This window comes from Delphinapterus leucas, chromosome 13, assembly GCF_059928025.1.
Source record: "Delphinapterus leucas isolate spDelLeu-1000000601 "Yukka" chromosome 13, BTC_Dleu_Yukka2, whole genome shotgun sequence".
Lineage (NCBI taxonomy): Eukaryota > Metazoa > Chordata > Mammalia > Artiodactyla > Monodontidae > Delphinapterus > Delphinapterus leucas.
In genome coordinates this window covers 27,148,309-27,168,808 of record NC_143141.1, presented here as the reverse complement: position 1 = coordinate 27,168,808, position 20,500 = coordinate 27,148,309, and the positions used below count along the sequence as shown (strand labels likewise).

The following is a 20,500-nucleotide window of genomic DNA, read 5'->3' as shown; positions in this document are numbered from 1 at the left end:
CGGGAATCTCTCCGCTTTGCCCTCCGCACCCCGTGGCTGCGCTCTCCTCCCTGGCTCCGAAGCTTCCCCCCTCCGCCACCCGCAGTCTCCGCCCGCGAAGGGGCTTCCTAGTGTGGGGAAACCTTTCCTCCTTCACGGCTCCCTCCCACTGGTGCAGGTCCCATCCCTCTTCTTTTGTCTCTGTTTTTTCTTTTGCCCTACCCAGGTACGTGGGGAGTTTTGCCTTTTGGGAAGTCTGAGGTCTTCTGCCAGCATTCAGTAGGTGTTCTGTAGGAGTTGTTCCACAGGTAGATGTATTTTTGATGTACTTGTGGGGAGGAAGGTGATCTGCCATCTTGAAGGTCCTCCCTGTCAGTAGCTTTTCAGTCAGCGATACTTCGTTTCCTTTTCCTTCGTGCTTAATCTAGTTTCATTTGCTCACAGGGTGTCCCGTGCAGAGGTCTTGACCCCAGCACTTCAGACCAGAGTTCCTAGGGCAAAGTGGCTGCACCCAACACCAGTAAATATTTTTGGCTTTGCAGGCAATTTGATCGCTGTTGCAACCTCTGCTTTGTAGTGTGAAAGCAAGCCATTGATAATACACAAATGAATGGGTGACGCTGTGTTCCAATGAAACTTTATTTATAAAAACAGATGGCGAGCTAGATTTGACCCGCTAGCCGTAGTTTGCCAAGCCCTGGCATAGACAACTCTTTGGAGAAGTTGGACAGGAAGTAAAGTGGAAAACTGAGGAAGTAATTGAAGGGGACAAGGAGTACATGAATGTGCGTGTGTGTGTGCGTGTGTGTGTGTGTGTTTTAAGATCGGAGATTCTAGAGCATACTTTTTGCTGATGGAAAGGATACTGTGGAGAAGGAGAGGCTAACGGTACAGGAAAGAGAGTTTCAGTGTAGAAATAAACTCTTATATAGGCAAGAGGGAGTAGGATTAATGGTACACGGATGCTTAAGAAGTTGTTTTTTTTCTGTGATTTGGTGTTACTTTGAGTGATATGAATATCAGTGTTAACAACAAGACCGATACGGGGAGTCTGTTCCTGTATGTGGTGTTCTGCTTATAGGACCATTCAACATGATGAACTAGGCCTAGAGGAGAGTTGAGTGAGAGGAGGGTAGAATGTATTACTTAACTTGTTAGATTTGGGGTTTAATTTGGGACTTTGTTGGATTGGCTAGACCAGGATCAATAAATGTAGCTACCTTCATTTTTCCTGCAGATATCTTCAAGGCCCTAACTCTGATTCTGTGAACTGACAAGCCCTAGGAGTTGCAAAAAAACTCCTAGCTCAGTATTCTTGGTCAGTTTTTCTACCGCAGTTTACTTGGTATATTCCTGTCAGTTAACAACGGCTCACTTTGGCAGTTATTACACTGAGGAGAGAGGAGGGAAGAGGGTAGGCCTCTACCTCACCACTCTTCTGCCTCCCCCCCACTATTGAGTCATTGTTCTAGACCTTTTGCATACTTTAACTCAGGATTTTAAAGGCATGTTTGTTCTTTTCCCTTGAGCAGTTCAGGCGTCTTAATTATCTCAAGCACATTTCCCCCCTCAGAGGTTTCCCCTACTGTAGGAATGCTTTGCCTTTTGCAGACCCCAGTATAGAGGAAGGATCTTCAACATATTAAATCAGTGCATATTTTCATGGTGAGCACAGACAGTAATCCAGGCGGTGGATTCTTTCGCAGCTTTTTATGGTCATCGACTAGGCTGCATAGAAGAGAGTTACACAGGATTTAGGATATTCCTGTCTGCTGTGTGAGCCCCCTACAACACAGACCTGCTTTCTGAAAATGGCCTGTCACCTGTGTTGAAAATGTTTACCACCAGGATTGGGGCTTATGGGCTGAAGAGGGTTTTCATTTGTGCTCATGCTCACTTTGCTGACTAACTTTTAAGATTGGAAGAAATTAGAGCCCTTAATACATCCATGTTATAGAATTTCTGCTTGACTTTTTAAATTATTTTTACACAAAAGTAATATTTGTTCCTAATTAAAATAAATTTTTTTCAAACCATACAGCAAGGGAAATATTAAAGTGAAAAGAAAATTCCCATCCGCCAGAGGTAATCACTGTTATGTTTCTTGTGTGTTTATGTGTTTGTTAAGAAAATATGCCCATGCAAACACATGGGCTCATGTCTTTATCCTTTTTTCTTAAAGCCTGAATGAGATCATACAATATATTATTTTCTACAGTTTGCTTTCTTAACAGTCATATCTTTCCGCATCAGGACACATTGATCCAGCATCTCATTCTGCCTTAGGGCTGTTTCTTCTGCCTGGAACAGACTTATCCCAGATATCGTCATGGCTTACTCTTCCAGTCCTTACTTAACTGCTACCTTCTCAGTGACGCCTTCCTTAGCTGCCCTATCTAAAAGCTCAATCCCTTCCCTGTCACTTCTATTCCCCTTCCCTATTAGTGACTTTTTCCTAGCACTGATTATCTATAATACTTTTTATTTTGTCTATTGTCTGTTCCCCCGCTGTAATGTACACTCTCTGGTGGGGAGGAATTTGTGACTGTGACATTCACTGCCAAATTGCCAGCCTTTATAATAATTCCTGACCCCACAGTAGATTCTCAGTAAATATTTGTTGAAGGAAAGAGTGAATGGTTATGTTGTTTTTCCACATTTGGGTACACCATAATTTATTAAATAATCCCCTACTGATGGTCATTTAGGTTTTCAGGTTGCCCTACTTTTATGAACAATGCTGTATTTAACAGTCTTATACATATATTTTTGTATTATTATAGGATAAATTCATAGATGTGGAGTTGTGAGTTTAAAGGATATACACATTTTTTTTTTTTTTTTGCGGTACGCGGGCCTCTCACTGCTGCGGCCCCTCCCGCTGTGGAGCACAGGCCCCAGATGCGCAGGCTCCGCAGCACGTGGGATCCTCCTGGACCGGGGCACGAACCCGCGTCCCCCGCGTCAGCAGGCGGACTCTCAACCACTGTGCCACCAGGGAAGCCCTAGGATATACACATTTTAAATTTTGAATACTTGTCTCCCACTCCCCTTCCTCTCCTAAGGAAAAAGGTATTATCAAATTACAGTCCTGCTAAGAGTGTGTAAGGATACCCATTTCTCTATGCCCTTGCCTACACTGATTGTAATCAGCTTTTAAGCCTTTGCCAATCTGATAGATGAAAATGATATCTCATCTTAATTTGAATTTCTTTCATATGTAAGTAAAGTTGAGTACCATTTTATATAATTATTTACCTTTTTATTTACTTTTCTGTGTACCTCTTTTTTTCTATTGTTCCATTAGGTTGTTTTGCTTGTGTTTCGCCAACGCATCTTTGTTTGCTTTGGTACATTTCCTGTCTGTAGGCTGCAACCAGATATAACCCAGAGAACAGTATACATCTGGGCCACAGCTATTCTCTGCCTAGAAAATTTCTAACCCTGGTGTTAACATCTTCATCTCTTCTTCTTGCTCACGTTTTTATTTATTAGTAAAAACAATCATATAAACATATAGCAGATGTTGGCTCTGTGCTAGGCACTGTGCTCAGCATTTTATTTATTTTTAAAAATCTATTTTAATGTCATAGCAGCCCTATCAGGTAGTACTAGTTTGTCTCTGTATATATAATTTATATATAGAGAGAAACTGAGGGATAGTGCTGGAGATCACACAGCTAGTAAGAGCTTAAAGCCAGGATTTGAACCTAAGCAGCGTGGCTCCAGAGCCTGCCCTCCTAACCACCAAGCTCTGTTGCCTCCAGTGTGGGCAGTGGGTTATGCTGCCCATTCTGTTTTCAGGAGATGCTTCTGCCCATATGTCCCTATTCAGAAAATTGACTGCAGTTACTGAAACAAGAGAAAGGTATTCATGTTCAAGTCTGGGAGTTTTATCTTATAAGTTAGTTTTCATTACATGGTTCAAAATCAAAATAATAAAATGAAAGGTATATAGTGAAAATTTTCACTCCCACTCTTGTCTCATCTACTCTATTTCCCCTGTCCTCTATTTTTGCTCGTTTCTGTATATACTGCCTGTGTTACTTTATATACTTATAAACAAAATAAATGAATATATATACATGCACACAGGCATACCTTGTTTTATTGCACTTCACAGATACTGTATTTTTTACAAATTGAAGGTTTGTGGCAACCCTGCATTGTCAGATGATTCTTAGCATTTTTTAGCAATAAAGTATTTTAAATTAAAGTGTATATGTTTTTAGACCTAATGCTATTGTACACTTAATAGAGTACACTGTAGTGTAAACATAACTTTTTTATGTACTGAGAAATGAGAAAACTTATGTGGTTCATTTTATTGCAACATTTGCTTTATTGCAGTAGTCTGGAACCAAACCCTCAATATCTCTGAGGTGTGCCTATATATAATTTTCCCCTTTCTTACATGTAAGGTAGCATGTTATATATACTTTTTTGCACTTTGTTTTTTCACTCAGCTCATCCAAAGGTTTTAAGACAATTTTATTCATCAGATATTTTTTCAGTGCCTCTTTATACAAGGCACTGTGCTGGCTTTAGAGGAACACACAAAGAAGCATGAAACAGAAATCTCTGGCCTCAGGGACTTCACAGTTCTTCAGGCTGAGAGCATAAATAAAAATAAAGTGTGGTGTTTATATGACATGTTACTTTCTTGACTGATTGAGGCTTCAATACAAAGCACACTTAGCCTGCTGAAGGTAGTGAATGTGTACCTTGGTCTTTCGAGTTACTGAATAATAGGTCTCTTGAGCACAAGATCTATGCCTTATTTATCCTAATATCCTCTTCAGGACTTTATGGTTGAAAAGTGAATCTGTGCTTGTTTTAAGTATAGACTTCAAGGAAACTTTTAATTCATTTTTCATGAACCCAAAGGACAATTTTTAGAATTGTTTTGATTTTGGAGTTCATCCCTGCCTGAGGGGTCTTGTGAAATTGGATTGAAATGAAATTTTCATGTGCCTAATTAGAACAGAAGGAGGATGGCTCATCTATAGAGGGTGTGTTTTGGTGGGGATCTTCTTTTCCCTTTACTGAGTCTTCCTCCTTTGTTTCCTCCTACCCATGGGCAGAAAGTGAAAAAGAGTCAGTTAATCCCAACTACATAACAGTGTTTTGTGGCTGTGGGCAAGCTACCCTCAGTTTATTTGTTTTGGGCCTCAGCTTGTGTTTATTACAACCTAATTCTGTTGAAAGACATCTTTGTTCAGAACCCCTCCAACAGTTCTGGACATTCCAGGAGCCATGAGGAGGCAGTACGATATAGTGGTTGAAAGAGTAGACTCTGGAACTGGCCTGCTGGCATTGAATTCTGAACCCTCCGTTTTGGCTGTGACAAGTTACTGAACTTCTATTTATTTTCACCGTCCCCAAGTAGACATCATAAATGTTAGAGGTCTATGAATTGATTCAGTTTATTTTTCCCACTGAGCTTTACAGCCAAGGACAAGAACTGAAAGAGGAAATCTAGCACTTAATGTTTCTCTAAGCACTTTTCATCAGAGATCATAATACACGTTACACATGTAACGCGCACATATTACACACATATAACACGTGAACTGTCTAAGCATCTCAGTGCTTAATCTGGTGCAAGGAATATTCTTCTTTGACGGAACATGAATCCCAAAGAAGAAAAGCCAGCATTAAAGGTCACACAGAGTTAGAAGTAGTAATAGAATGTGGGTTTTCTCTTAGCCTCCTGTCCTTGGCTGCCAAACTGTTCTCTGAAGAATGATTTGCGAGAGGCCTTTTCCTTTGGAAGCCTGTTACTGTCACAACAAGAAAAGAATCTCTCTGGAGGTGTATTTTGGGGTGCAGGATAGGCTTTTTCCTCCCCATCATTTTTGTTGTAGGAGTCTGGTGCTGCTGCACATCTGGTTTGGGAGAAGAGGGAAACACTCTGTTGCTCTTTACAGGGCTAGAGATGAGTGGGGAACATGGCCTGTCAGGGTGTTCCTGTTATCCCTGCATGCCTGGAAACCCATCAGGTAGTCTCTGCAGGGTAAGGGAGTTGCATTGCTTCAGAGTCTTTTGGACATTTGGACATCTTCTTTGCATCACAGTCAATCTGATCTGTTCCCTTAGGCTCTTTATTGAGAAACTACCAAAGCATCGAGATTACAAATCGGCTGTCATTCCTGAAAAGAAAGACACAGTAAAGGTGGGTCTTCACTTTAACTGTTGCCCATCTAAAAGCTTCAGAGAAGCACAAACTAACTCCAAAATATAAGTAGCAGTATCTGCATCTGAGCATCATATCCTGCAAATAGGAGATGAGGCCATTTCACTAGATCAGTTACAAAATATCTGGTACGGTAGGGAGTATTTTAAATTAAATTATTTAAACTTAAATTATTATTTAAATGTTTTTAGAAACATTGTTGCCATTGCCAACTTGGCTTCAGTCTTTTTGCTTCTCTGCTTAATTAGCTGGCAATTGTTCTAACTCCCAGTTTTTGATTTTGTGTCTCAGAAGTTAAAGGAGGTTGCATTTCCCAAAGCAGAAGAGCTGAAAGCAGAACTGTTAAAACGATATACCAAAGAATATATAGACTATAATGAAGAAAAAGTGAGTATGTAATAGCAAAAAAAAAAGGAAATTATTTTGGTTTCTTAGGCTGTGACCTAGGATTCTAATAGTTATTTCAGCAGATCTCGTGATTTTAATGTGATATTTTACTTTATTGGCAAAGACCAGAAACTCAAAAAAGGTGTTTAGGCTGAGGATGCTAATACAGATTTAGCCTGTTTATCTAAGAGGATGACTTGAGGGACAGAATATCTATTGCTTGTCTGCTATGTCTAGAGCTAGAACCTAAGAACAATGAAAATCGCACTAAAGTATAAGGTTTTTAGATCAGAGAATTTGGGATATTTGATACACATTTGATTATATCCAACATAGGATATACCTGTTTATAATAATTGGGGGTTTTTTTTCAAGCTATTTTCAAATGATTCTTGTTGGGAAGAGTCAGTTAAAACACATGAGAAGCTCTGAGACAGTGTCATTGGTCTGTGTCAGGTGAGAACACACACTCCAAGCACTTCCACATTCTTTTGTACACTCTACTGAATTCTGTTCTGGACTCTGATGTTGAAAATCAGCAGAGAGGTGAACAGCTATGTACTTCTAAGGTACCCAGTGAGTGAAAACCTTCATGAAGGAGATTATTCCTTGATGTTTCTTAGTAGTTTAAAATGTCACTCTATATTGGACCAATCACCAGAAAAATTTCAGAGGCTTCATTCAGGGTCAAAATTCAATAGAGACCCCCAACATGGCAGTTGTAAGTTTAGATTTGGTTCTGTTTCACAGCCTTACTTGGGATACAGAATGTATACATGGCACACCGGAGGCTAAAATTGTATGATACAGATTATGAGGTGCAGACAGTAAGTTGCCTTGAGATTTTGGTAAAGAAGAAAATGCATTAGTTAAAGTCATTGGGAAAGGGTACCAACAGGATCAGGACTTTAACTGTTTTTGAAGAATAGGTGTATGGTAGTTAGATAGACAGGAGCGGCAGCTGTTCCATGGGTGTAGAGGTACTAAGGGAAGCGTGAATTCTGTGTTGGGAACTCACGCTAGAGCAGAAGTACATTTGGGGCAATCTCCCTGCTGAAAAGCCTTGTCCTTCTAAGATGTGAAGTCACTTGAGTATAAAGTATTCATTCTTTCTAACTCGTATTCATTCTTTGTAGAAGAAGGAAGGGGAAGAATTTGCCCGAAACGTAGCCATCCAGCAAGAGCTGGAAAAGGAAAGACAGAGGGTGGCACAACAGAAGCAGCAACAGTTGGAGCAGGAACAGTTCCATGCCTTTGAGGAGATGATCCGGAACCAGGAACTAGAAAAAGAACGACTGAAAATTGTACAGGAGTTTGGGAAGGTGGACCCTGGCCTGGACGGCCCACTGGTACCTGACTTAGAGAAGCCCTCCCTAGATGTGTTCCCCACGGCACCTGTTATATACACACAGCCTTCGGACTGTAATACAACTGTAAGGCCTGCCAAGCCACCTGTAGTGGATAGATCCTTGAAACCTGGAGCATTGAGCAACTCAGAAGGTAGTGAATTCATTTGCTTCTGTACTCTTCTATCTCAGCTGCAACCAAACAGGGTGTCATTCCAGGAGATTCAGCTACAACTACCTCCATGATACCACTCATTAGGCTGTGGTCACAGAAATCCATTTGATTAGTATTACCATACTGTGTTCTATCACAGCTATATTATAAAGTGGACTTTGCTTAAGACATATAGTTTACCTGGGCCAGGTCGATTTTCTGAAGAGCTAATAACGTCCTTGAAAGTCAGACCCTCAGCTTTTAAGGGTTATACAGAGATTTGAAATGTTCAGTGAACTAGAGACCACTGTTGACCTTTTGTAAAGGAAATTTGACATTTATAGTACCACTTTACAATTCAACCACTGACCTTTAAATAATAAAAAAGAGCTACTGAATTGTGCTTGCCCTGCAAATGTTCCTAATTGGTAAGGAGTTTAGTCAAGGTAAGTATTGTATGTAGTCAGTGATAATTCAGTCTAGCCATAAAAAACTGTTGAGTCTTTCCTCCTCTCACCAATGTATGGCTATCTGAGAAAATAACAATAGCGGCAAAATGATGAGTATGCCTTGATTATTAGAATAGATCTTTTTGTTAGGAATTGTCTTTCAAGTAGTCATGTAAGGAGTTCAGCTTCGCAGAAGATCCACTTAAAAGGACAAGGTAAGAGTGGGCAAGGGGTGCTGGACTCTTGAAGCCTGGCCTTCAGGGTTTCTCCCCATGTACTAGGCAGGATTGTCTCACTATTATTCCTGAATAGCTCAGAAACTTCTTTTAAGCAGTAGTTTACCTTTGTGTTAACTTGAATGATTAAAGCCTCTTTTCTTTTCTTGAAATAACATACTCCCAATGGCTGTAGCAAGAGGTTGGAGAAGAGACTTTACAGCCCTTTTTCTTCCACCATAAGGATGAGATCCCCATGCGCTACCTACAGTTGCGGGACCCCAGTGATTTAGCATTGCTCTCCCAGGGCTGCCAACTCTGAGGTCTGCTTGGGGAGGCTGTGCCCCATGATCTCAGACGTTTCTTCTTTCTCCATTACAGCTCCTACAATCGATGGACTGCGCCACGTGGTGGTGCCTGGGAAGCTCTGCCCACGGTTTCTCCAGTTGGCCAGTGCCAACACTGCCCGGGGAGTAGAGACATGTGGAATTCTCTGTGGAAAACTGGTAAAAGACAAATGCTTTCCTGAGCTGAGACTGTTTCTTCCCCCTTGGCCTCCTGTGACTCTCAGAGAAGATATCCAGGGTCAGTTACTCTTTGTGCCAATCCTTCTGCCAAAGAGCCATGGGCAGCGTAATGCAATGTCACCTTGATTTTAGTGACCCTGTATTTGATTGATTTTCAAAGTCCCTTGAACTGAACTGATTATTTTAATGCCAGTGGTAAGAAATACCTAATTCTAAACTTGGTAGGAAGATCCTGTATATTAGCTTTTGGACACCGACTTTATGGCAGGACCTGGGAATATGAAATATGTAAGGCACGGAGCATGTGTCCGCAAAAAGTACCCAAGCACTTTGGAGAGATGGGAGATATACACCAAAAGATAGATAGTGTGCTGACTAGTATGTACAATAAAAGCACTAGGAATTATGAGGAAAGAAGGATCATTAAATGGAGGTGCTTAAAGAACCCATTACTAACTGCTGAATAAATAAACACATAAGGTGGAATAGACTTAAACTGAGCTTTAAAGGATGGGAAGGGCTTAGAGAAATAGTAAAAGGAAACTACTCTAGACATGAACAAAGGAAGAGAAATGGTACTATACCCAGAGCTTCTTAAGAATCATGAGTAGACCTGTTTGGCTGCAGCAGGGAATTCCCACAGGGCTGTGGGCATCTGTGGCTTTGCAGAGGGCCCCAAGCAATGTACTTGGGCAGTCAGGGTTGTGAACATGACTGACATAAGGAACTCACCTCACTTAGAAGACACATGCTGGGGGGACGGGCCTTCGCTTGTATACATGTTTAACTTTCCACTGCTGTGACAGAGTGGGGTTGCCTAAGTGCCAGGGAATTGTGATGAGCTGTTTTCTCATTTGACAGATGAGGAATGAATTTACCATTACCCATGTCCTCATCCCCAAGCAAAGTGCTGGGTCTGATTATTGCAACACCGAGAACGAAGAAGAGCTTTTCCTCATACAGGATCAGCAGGGTCTCATCACACTGGGCTGGATTCACGTAAGCAATTCCGAGCTCTCCAGGGGTTCGTCTCCTCTTCTCACATGATATTATAAACACACTGCTTATTTTTTTCTTGGAGCAGAGTGAATTGTATCCAGACTATTTAGATGGTTGTATTTCCCTCTGTTGGATGCAGACTTGACTTCCCTAGCATACGAAACTGCTTGCACCCCAGTATTGATTTCCGGGCATTACTTAGGGCTTTTTAACTTAAAATTTTTTAATGGAAATGAACTTGTTTCCCTAAAGTCCCAATTCCCCTGTAAGCATGAACAGTGATAGGATGCTAGCCTAGAGTATATGTGGACCTTGACGGTAGAGGCTATGCCTTACTTCGTACAAATGATGTTCCTGAAAGGTATATAAATCAAAATACTTTAAATGAGCCAAGGAAATTAATTCAGATGCCTCCATCTGGTCTTTCTTAAAGCAGCCTATACTTTTACATAAATCAGAAGGGCCACGAATATTGGAGATTTTCAAGTGTCTGCATGTCTTAACAGTCTTCTGGTAATATTCAGGTAAAATATAATTCCATCCCTAAAGATTACTTCTTAATTTTTCTTTCTATTCCTTCTCAACCCCTCATTCTCATAGACCAAGCTGTTTTCCATATTGTGTGACAGGGTTACGTAAAAACAAGGCAGCTCATTTCTGGATTTGGGAAGATTGCACACACTTGTATGTTAGAATTTGGGAAATACTGACCTGTGAGGCAGTCAGTGTGCCTCTGTCCTTTCATAAATATTTGCCTTTTATTGTGTGTCCCCCATTATCGTACATGGGGAGTAGAAAACTTGTACCTTATCCGCCAGGGGATACAAATTTGAGTAAGATATGATTTTAGTCTCACAAAGGAGACTGACATATAGACAAGTCATAACTCTTCATGTGAGGCAGAATGTGTCAGGTGCCTCAAGAGGTGCAAACAGCCCTGTGGAATTCAGAGGAGGGAAGGATCACACCTGGGGTGATTTTCTAGAATTTTGACAAGGTGAGCCAAGGGAGAGTTCCATATGGAGGGGACAACACTGGAATAGGCAGACTGTGATCCTGCAGCATTGAGTGGTCCAGTTTTCTGGGGCTTATGGTTCATATCAGGAAACAGTTGTAGGTAAGCTTTCACATGATACTTTAGGAGCAGTGTTCTGGAGGGTTTTGGGTGGACAGGCAGGATAGTTCTGCTTTTTAGTGAGGAGGTTGAAGCAGGGAGATCATTTAAGAGGTTAATGTGATGATAAAATCTAATAATGATGAGAGCTACGGTGATGGCAGTGCATTTGGGAAGGAAGAGATAAATGTAGGATTTCAGAGGATGTGGGGAATGAGTAAGAGAGGATGATGAGTAAGTGATGACTTAGAGATTTCAGGCCTGACTCATGGGGGTGGCAATGATTAATCATCCCATAAAAGCAGAAACAGAGGCTCCAGCAGGAGAACTTACTTGGAAGTGGGGCAAATGGTGTCTTCCGTTGTGAGGATTTGACATTATATTGGTGGAGGTAATTATCAGGCAGTTGGAACTTGGGAACACGGTCTAGGTGGGAAAGAGAACCGGGAGACCTCTGCATACAGCTGACCTTGGAAGCCTTGGAACTGGAGGAGGGTGGAGAACAGGAAGAGATTCACTGGCAGCTTGAAGGACAGGCCACTTAGGGGAGCGTAGGGAGTAGTCAGTCATGAAGCGAGGAGACGTCAGAGAAAGGTGAGGGGAGTGTTAAGGCACAGATACCAAAGGAGGAGGAACATCTTAAGAAGAAGCTTCAGGATGTTAACTATGTCACATGCTGCAGAGAGATGAAGACTTGTATGAGCCCTTTGGATTTGATGAGGTCATTGATGACCTCAATTTAGTGGGTTTTATGCAGATTAAAAAGGTTTAAGAAGTAATGAGTATTGAGGTTGTGGTGATAGTGAAATATATACTGATTTTTTGAAGAGCTTAGCACTGACTAAAGGAAAGGAAAGAGATGGAATGGTGGCTTAAGGAATAGCCAGGTTGAGAGAGTTTGCTTGATTTATGGTTTAGTGTGAAAACTAAACTATGGTTTAGTTCTGTTTTTATTTTGGTTTTTTTTTAAACCTTTATATTTGAAATGTGTATAAGAAAGTACATAAAATAAATGTGCACTTTAATGAATCATTAAACAAACATCTGTGCGCACACATTACCTAGGTCAAGAAATAGAGCGTTGCCAGAAGCACACTCCCACCTCCATATCCTGCCCAGTTACCCTTCTTCTCTGGTATAGATAGTCCCTCACTTGACATTTCTGGAAATTCTTTGCTTTTCTTTATAGCTTTACCACCTAAGTGTGTATCCCTAAACTCAATAGTTTAGTTTTGCCTGGTTTTGAACTTTATGTAAATAGAATTATATAATATGTATTTTTTTGTACTTGGCTTCTTTTGCTCAATTTTTTTTTTTTTTTTTTTTTTTTTTTTTGCGGTACGCGAACCTCTCACTGTTGTGGCCTCTCCCATTGCGGAGTGCAGGCTCAGCGGCCATGGCTCACGGGCCCAGCCGCTACGCGGCATGTGGGATCTTCCCGGACCGGGGCACGAACCCGTGTCCCCTGCATCGGCAGGCGGACTCTCAACCACTGCGCCACCAGGGAAGCCCTTTTACTCAGTTTTTAAGGTTCATCTGCATTCTTGTGTATAGTTGTCTGAACATTTTTTTAAAAAAATATATTTATTTATTTATTTATTTTTGGCTGCGTTGGGTCTTCGTTGCTGAGCGCAGGCTTTCTCTAGTTGCAGCGAGCGGGGGCTACTCTTCGTTGCAGTGCATGGTCTTATTGCACTGGCTTCTCTTGTTGCAGAGCACGGGCTCTAGGTGCGCAGGCTCAGTAGTTGTGGCACACAGGCGGGCTTAGTTGCTCCGCGGCATGTGGGATCTTCCTGGACCAGGGCTCAAACCCGTGTCGCCTGCATTGGCAGGCGGATTCTTAACTACTGCGCCACCAGGGAAGTCCCTGAACATGTTTTTAAACCCAGTGAGCTGGTGGAGTATAGTGGAGCCTGTGCAGCAGATGTCAGAGGTCAGGAGAGACAAGGTAATGGAAGATAGGAAAGTATTAAATCAGAAGTACAAAAAGGGAGTCATCTTCATATGGGGGAGAAAACACTCACTCCTCTGAGACAGAATTGAAGGAAGAAAGAAAGATACCGAGAGATTTTTGAGGTTATAATTGGAGGGGTTGAGGGAACTCATTTTAGGTGATCTTGCTATCAACAAGGTTGAAGTCTAGATCCACTGCCCAGCAGGAGGAGACAGGTAAGTTTAAAAACTGGAGAAGATGGGGAAAGTTTGGAATAATTTCTCTTTAGACTTCAGGTAGATCTTAGCCACAAATGAGTAAAAGGATTTTTAATATCAGTGGGGGCCTAGCTAGGAAGAAATTTAGAGCCTAAATTGATAGTATTCCAGCTTTTTTTTCCCCATGATATTTCTGTAGCATTCCTTCCTAACTTGGGATTGAAAGCAAACAAAAGCAGACCATAACGTTTGCTCAGATCTTAAAATTGGCAAGAGGAGAAGGCAAAAGGTCAGTTCTTCCTTCTGTACCTTGCCAGCTATAAATCAGGTTCCCTGGTCAAAAACTTTGTATGGTCATGTTTATCACCAACTATTGTGTAACCCCCAACTCAGTATTCAAGGCACTCCTTCACCTTGTCTTACCTGGCATTGCTCTCCTGTGGCTGCCCTACTCATCCAGGCACCCAGGCTGCCCTGAACATTCACTCTCCTCACTTATTTCTGCTCCTTTGGTGTATTGTTTTCTCTTCATAAAAATGCCTGCCTCTGTCACCAGCATGGTGGACACAGTGAGCATAACTGTTCTTTCAAGAAACTTGACTGTAAAGGGAAGGAGAGAAGGTGCAGTAGTTAGTGGGGAGCAGAGGCTCAAACAAGATTTTTTTGGTTTAGTTTAACAATTATTTATTGATCCCCTGCTATGTATCTGTATATCATCTTTCTAGCTAACCCAACTTTAGATTGGAGGCCTTCATCAGCTTGTGTAGGTCTTATCTGTTCTCAGTTAAAATTTCAGGCTGTAACCATGGGGTGTAGGGTGTTGGCACAGGCCGTTTGTCCCTAACAGTCTATAGGATCATATTCTTATTAGGTAGAAACTGTTTCTCCCTTGTGGTCATGAAAGTTCTTTCCTTCCCCATGCAGACCTGCGTGTAGATTTACTGTCAGCACTCAGCTAGCATGTCCCTGTATTGCAGGCCTCTTCCACAATGAGCTGGTCGCAGCATTCTTTGCAGTTGTGCTTCTCAGATGAGGCTGCACATAAGAATCATTTAATGAGCTTTAAAGAAAAAAATTTCCTTCTCAGGATGGATATTTCCAGGGTGGGGTGCAGGAGCCTGTGCTTTTGACAAGTTCCTCAGAAGCTTCATTTTTTGCACAACAGGGTTGGAAACACTGGTCAAGGGCACATATTTATTTTCTGTGATTTTCTGTCAGTAAAGATTGGTGGTCTTTTTGAGTCATATTGGGTCTTTCTTTTTCCATCCTTGTTATCTCACACCCCCTCTGAGATGAACGTAAGTCATTATATGGTCCATTTGTGTACAGAGAGTGTGATCAGTGAAACATTAAATAACTGTGGGATTCCAGTGGTTAGGACTCAGTGCTTTCACTGCTGTGGCCTAGGTTCAATACCTGGTTGGGGAACTAAGATGCCACAAGCCACGAGGCGTGGCCAAAAAAAAAAAAAAAAACCATTAAGTAACTGAAAACAGATGAGATAAACTGAATGTAATTTAGATGGTGCTTTAACTGATTACCCTCAAAATTCAATATCTTGGTCTTTTTCTCAAATAAGACAGGGTCCTTTGTGTGATTTAACTACCCTTCTGAAATCCCAGTAACCCTCTGCCTCTCATATCCTTGAAAGATATGCTTTAACCACAGGACAGCTTTTGCTACTTTTGCCTATAGAGCCCCAGACTCATGCTTGACCTTTTAACCCCTCCATCAGGAAGAAGAATCATTCATCTAACTGTGCTTTGTTAAGTCCTTGACTTCTACTAGGTTGTTGTATTGGGCAGCATGTACTGTCTGATCCAGTATGGGAGACGCCATTGTGTTGAGAGAGCTTGTGAGTAGCCAGATAAGTCTTGATGGTCAATTAGAAATTGAGTCTCTTCACATACCCATGTTACACTATACTCGTTTACAGTGCTGGGAAGGAGGTTCATTACTTATTATGAACTTCAGGCATATTCCTCATGGCTGCTAATGGCTTTGTATGTAAGGAGATCATGGCAAGTTATTGAGAATTACTTGGCTCTACCTTCCTTCATGGGCCAGGCTTGACTGTGTATTCTTGCTGAAGGGGTCCCTGCCTTTTTTTCTCTTCTCAGACTCATCCCACGCAGACCGCCTTCCTCTCCAGTGTTGACCTACACACTCACTGCTCCTACCAGATGATGTTGCCAGAGTCGATAGCCATTGTTTGTTCCCCCAAGTTCCAGGAGTAAGTACATAGGGTGTGGTTCAGGGTTTTGCAAGGAGATAGCCGGGGAAAAGCCTCAGAGGAAACGTTCTCCATTCTTAAGACCTTGTTCTCTATAAAATATATAGATTGTGGTATTGATTGGCTTTTTAAAAAGGCTTCCTTTTAAGTCCTATATCCTGATAAACCTACTCTAACTTGTTTACAAAAGTATCCAAGCAACAACCTAGATGCTTTTCTAAGAAAAGGACATAAAAAATTTGAAGTGTTTGACTTGAAGCAGTAGGAATTTCAAGAGATTGATATCAGATTAGAAAATTTCAAAATCCAACAGATTATCTCCAAAAGTTAACTTCTTTTTCATTCTAAATCCTGTTATTTACTATGAATTCTCCCAGTAAAAGTAGCGTGGTGGCGGTGATGAGTCATTCTCTAACTGATTCATTCACCAGAGAAGAGACCTATGAGCCAGCATACTTTTGAAGCTGTCTCAAAGTGAGCTCTTCACTGCTCTGTGTGTGTGTGTGTGTGTGTGTGTGTGTGTGTGTGTGTGTATGTGTGTGATTGAGGGGACACCTTTGCTTGATTCTAGACCTGCTTTTTCTTATTTCAGAACTGGATTCTTTAGACTAACTGACCACGGACTAGAGGAGATTTCTTCCTGTCGCCAGAAAGGATTTCATCCACACAGCAAGGATCCACCTCTCTTCTGTGTATGTATCTATGTAGAAGAAATCGGAGCTGTGCTTTAACCAGGGAGGACAGGAAGAGCTGCTGAGGCACATTGTCCTTTGTGACACACATAGAAGATCAGCCTTGTCACTTATTTTTCCAAATCTTCCTAATAAAAACATACATGGGAAGCGGTGTGGGATAGGAAGGAGTTTGAGTCTTAGCTCTGCTACTTAAGGACTGTGTGCCTTTGATCAAGTTACTTAGCCTTCCTGGGCCTCAGCTTTCTCATCTGTAAATGCAGATGACAATAATAGTAATACATACTTGAATATGGTTATTGACAGGATTAAATGAAGTGATGCACAGAAAGTACCAAGTGCAGTAGCTTGCTTATTAAATGTCAGGTTTTTTCCTTCATCGTCATCACTTGCTACGCCTGCACTTCAGTAAGAGGTTTGAATTCAAAAGAAAAAGCCACTTAAGTATATTTAATTGTGGAATTTTGCTTTTCATTTGATTTTAGATAACAGGGACTTTTATGACCTTAATAGAAAGTTTTTTTCCCCAAGTGGTATTCCGTGAGTAAAAAGTTTCAGTTGCTGATAAGTAGGTTTCAGTTTTTCCCCTCACATCTAATGTGATAGTATTGCTTCACTCCGCGCTGGCCATGGAGTGTTATTATTTCTTTTGGGTTCCCTGAAAAGTGACCAATATGGAAAAGGGAGTCAGACCCTTGTCACATAAAAGAAACTGGGGATGTTTGGGAGAGAACCCCAGGGAGCATCTGAGAACTGACTGTAAATGTTAGAAGAATTGTTGTATAAAAAGGTACGGGGTGTGACTCCCAGAACTAAAACTTAAGACCCTGTGGGATGACAGTTTTCAGCTGAGTATGAGAAAGAACTTTCTGACAGACTTGTTCACAAATAGGTTAGCCTGCCTTGGACTGTAATAAATGTCTAGGTACCAGGATGTTGAAACAGAGGCTATACGATCCCCCAGAAATGCCTAGGCTTTCAGTTAGGATGAACCCTTATGCATGCCAAGAGGGAGTATTCCCCATGTGAGAGTAGGTGTACTTTATTATCTGGTTGACATAATAACCCAAAAAACTGCAATGAATCCAGCAGTTATTTAAAATAAATGTATATTTAATGAATGACTCTAGAATATACATACATTTGAAAAATAAATGAAGGTATATGGGCCCACATTGATTCAGGCTACAGCCTATTGATTCTGGGTTGGTGGAAGTAATAATTCCCAGACCCCGTACCATAACAGCCATTTAAGTAGCAGTCTGGCTGCCAGCCTGGGAACCACTAGCCAGAATAAGCATTGTAAATAGGAGTTTTGTTTGTTTGGGGTTTTTTAAAACATATATATTTATATATCATGACAATATACAAAAGATATAAGAAGTTAGGCAGTGAACTGCTTATTGTAAATAGCTTTTAAACTTGCTTTTCAAAGATAAGAAAACACACAGGAAGTTAAGTAAAAGATATCTTCCATGACTTCAACAAGTAAGGAGTTTTAAAGATGACTTTCCAGAATTTTCCAGGACTTTCCCTTTCTTTCTTTTTCCCTGTTGCAGAGCTGCAGCCACGTGACTGTTGTGGACAGAGCAGTGACCATCACAGACCTTCGATGAGAGTTTGACTCAGACACTTCCCAAGAACTATAAAACCATATCGGTGTACTGGTAGCCCCTTAATTTAAACTTTCCAGAAAGCTCTGGAAGCTTTTTTAAACAGAATAGAATGTATCACCTTGGGGAGAACTGATTTTCTATTTCTGGTTTGAAAAGAAATAATTGAATATGTTTTTTAGGCACATCTGGCAAATAGCATGATCATGCTAAAGCAACTTTTCAGTCTGCCTGTAACTAAAAAATTAAGTCGAAAAAATGTTGTAATGAACACCTATATACCCTTTGTTCTAGACTCACCAAGTGTTAACATTTTTTCCCCTCTCAGAGATCCTTCTGATTTCTCTGCCAACTTGTTTATTGTTTACCTTTGGACTAATTAAGGGCATCTATGCAGACATTTGGAAGCCATTTAGAAAATCTTTGGGTTTTTCTGTGGTTTATGGCATTATTAATGAAGCTTATCATAAAGCTGAGGGAGAGCTTGCTGTGTTTGACCAGATGGTGAGGCCCAAGAACCCTGAAGAATGATTTTGTCAGGAGTTATTGTTATTTAACAAATATTTAGGAATATTTTTTCTTCTACAATAAAATAACAACTATATATATTTTTTGTGCTCTAGAATGATCTGTTGGATCAAGCATTGTCTAGAGAGGTTAACTAAATGGTCTGGTTATTTGGGGAAAGGTGAGGGGAAAATGGAATTTGAGATGTACCAACATTGAAGGTATGTCCCAGTTCACTTTTAATTGTTCAGTCTTTTCTCTCTGCCTTTTGCCATCTTCCAGGACTGTGAAGTCATCTCTGTTCTTTTGGTGCTATCTCAAGTCGGTCACCCCATTCACTTCCTCCTTACGCCCTAAAAGCTTTCAGCTGAGGATAATAGAGCCTTTGTTTGGAGTACCAGGTTACACTCCAAATAAATGATTATATTCCCATGCCACCCCACCCTACTAGTTTTATTGTGTTGGCTCTTCCTTTCTGACTTAGGCAACATCTAGGAAGATGTTTGAAGCTGCAGTTGATTCTGTATTTTTTCTATGAGCTGAGCCTAGTGTTATAAGGTGGCCCAGAAATTAATGGTATTGTTTGTGTCCTCTCTGGTCAGGGCAGGAGAGTAAGTGCCTTGGATAGGAGAATGATTTCTTTTTGTATCAAAATTCTGTGGTAAAGAAAATTTGCAAATATATGAAGTTTTGCTTCATCTTAAAATTTTGTGTCCCGAATATATTCAGTCTTTATTGCTTAGGTTAGCAGCCCTTGAACTTTTCCCCTGAAAGCCAAGTGTCTGTATTCTTGTTCCTCTCATAAGTTCTTAACTCCAAAGATACTAGAAGTTCTTTCTTCTGCAGTTTCAGAGTAGGTGGGAATGTGGAGGTAGGTGGGTCTGGGCAAGGGAAAGAGAACCTCTCTGGTCACTGCCCTCCTTTCCTGCCGTAGCCCCAGAGGCAGCCTGGACTGCTCCCTTTTGCCCTTAACAGTCCTACAATTGCCTGGCCCTGCACTTTCCAGGAAATTCACCCCTTCTTTCCATTCTCAAGGCTGCTGCTTAGTTTAGGATCTTATTACCCCTTACTTGAACTATTGCAGTAGACTTTTTACCAGGTCTCTTTGTTTTTAGTGTTTCTTGACTCCAGTCTTTTCTGCCCAGTACAGTCAGGAGAAGTTTCCCACATTACGGCCATCCTCATGTTTCCTCACTCGCTCAAAAACCTACAATAGCTTTCCACTGCTTAAAATCTAAATTTAGCCCTTATTCCAAACTTTCTACATATGGCCACATAAAGCTCTTACCCCGGACTACGCATTCAAACACCTGGGGAGCTTTTTAAAAAATACTGATACTCACACTCCACCACCCCCCAACCAGTGAAATCCAAGTCTCTGGAGAGGGACCCCAGACATTGTTTGTTTCTGTTTTTGTCTTTTAAGCTGCTAGGATTCTCAAGTGCAGCCAGGGTTGAAAACCACTGTATTAGTCATTTATACTGGGGAGTTTTGAGCTGATCCGTCAGTCTCTGCACATCATAGACATTCAGCAAATGTTTGTTGAACCAAAGTGCACTGTATCATAGATTGCAACCACATTGATCATTTACTGTTTACCAGATCGCCACATTTTCTTGCCTCCACACCTGCGCAGAAGAAATCTCAGTAAATGGATGGGTGCGGGAAATCAGTCTGCAGTTGTCCTCTTCAGACCTGCTACAGTCTAGCCACGAAAGTGGTACTTTGCACAGGCCAGCTTTAGTGTCTCACTTCACCCTACATCTGTGGAAGAGACATGCTATCAAGCCAGCTCACAAGGAAGCAGGGAGACTGGATAGGGCAGTGAGAGAAAAGGAGCCAGAACTGTAGGGAAAGGAGGAAAGGAATATTGTGAATAAAAGGAAGTCAGACCACAAAACCTGAGGAAAGAAGCTTGTATTGAAAGGGTAACAACT

General features: G+C 41.2%; 1 protein-coding gene across 2 annotated transcripts in view; it reads left to right on the top strand.

Annotated features, from left to right (window-relative positions):
• Window positions 1-18,663, top strand: part of STAMBP (STAM binding protein) — a 34,159-nt gene extending 15,496 nt beyond the window's left edge. Inside the window, exons 3-10 of one of the 2 annotated variants that reach the window (XM_022563043.2) lie at window positions 6,079-6,154; window positions 6,467-6,562; window positions 7,699-8,062; window positions 9,108-9,232; window positions 10,115-10,252; window positions 15,638-15,750; window positions 16,343-16,442; window positions 18,002-18,663. In XM_022563043.2, the coding sequence (XP_022418751.2) occupies window positions 6,079-6,154; window positions 6,467-6,562; window positions 7,699-8,062; window positions 9,108-9,232; window positions 10,115-10,252; window positions 15,638-15,750; window positions 16,343-16,442; window positions 18,002-18,058 (1,069 nt within the window). In that variant the 3' untranslated portion in view covers window positions 18,059-18,663. The remainder of the gene's footprint in view (window positions 1-6,078; window positions 6,155-6,466; window positions 6,563-7,698; window positions 8,063-9,107; window positions 9,233-10,114; window positions 10,253-15,637; window positions 15,751-16,342; window positions 16,443-18,001) is intronic. The other variant, XM_089922961.1, reaches the window with a different exon arrangement.
• Window positions 18,664-20,500: the final 1,837 nt, after the last annotated feature.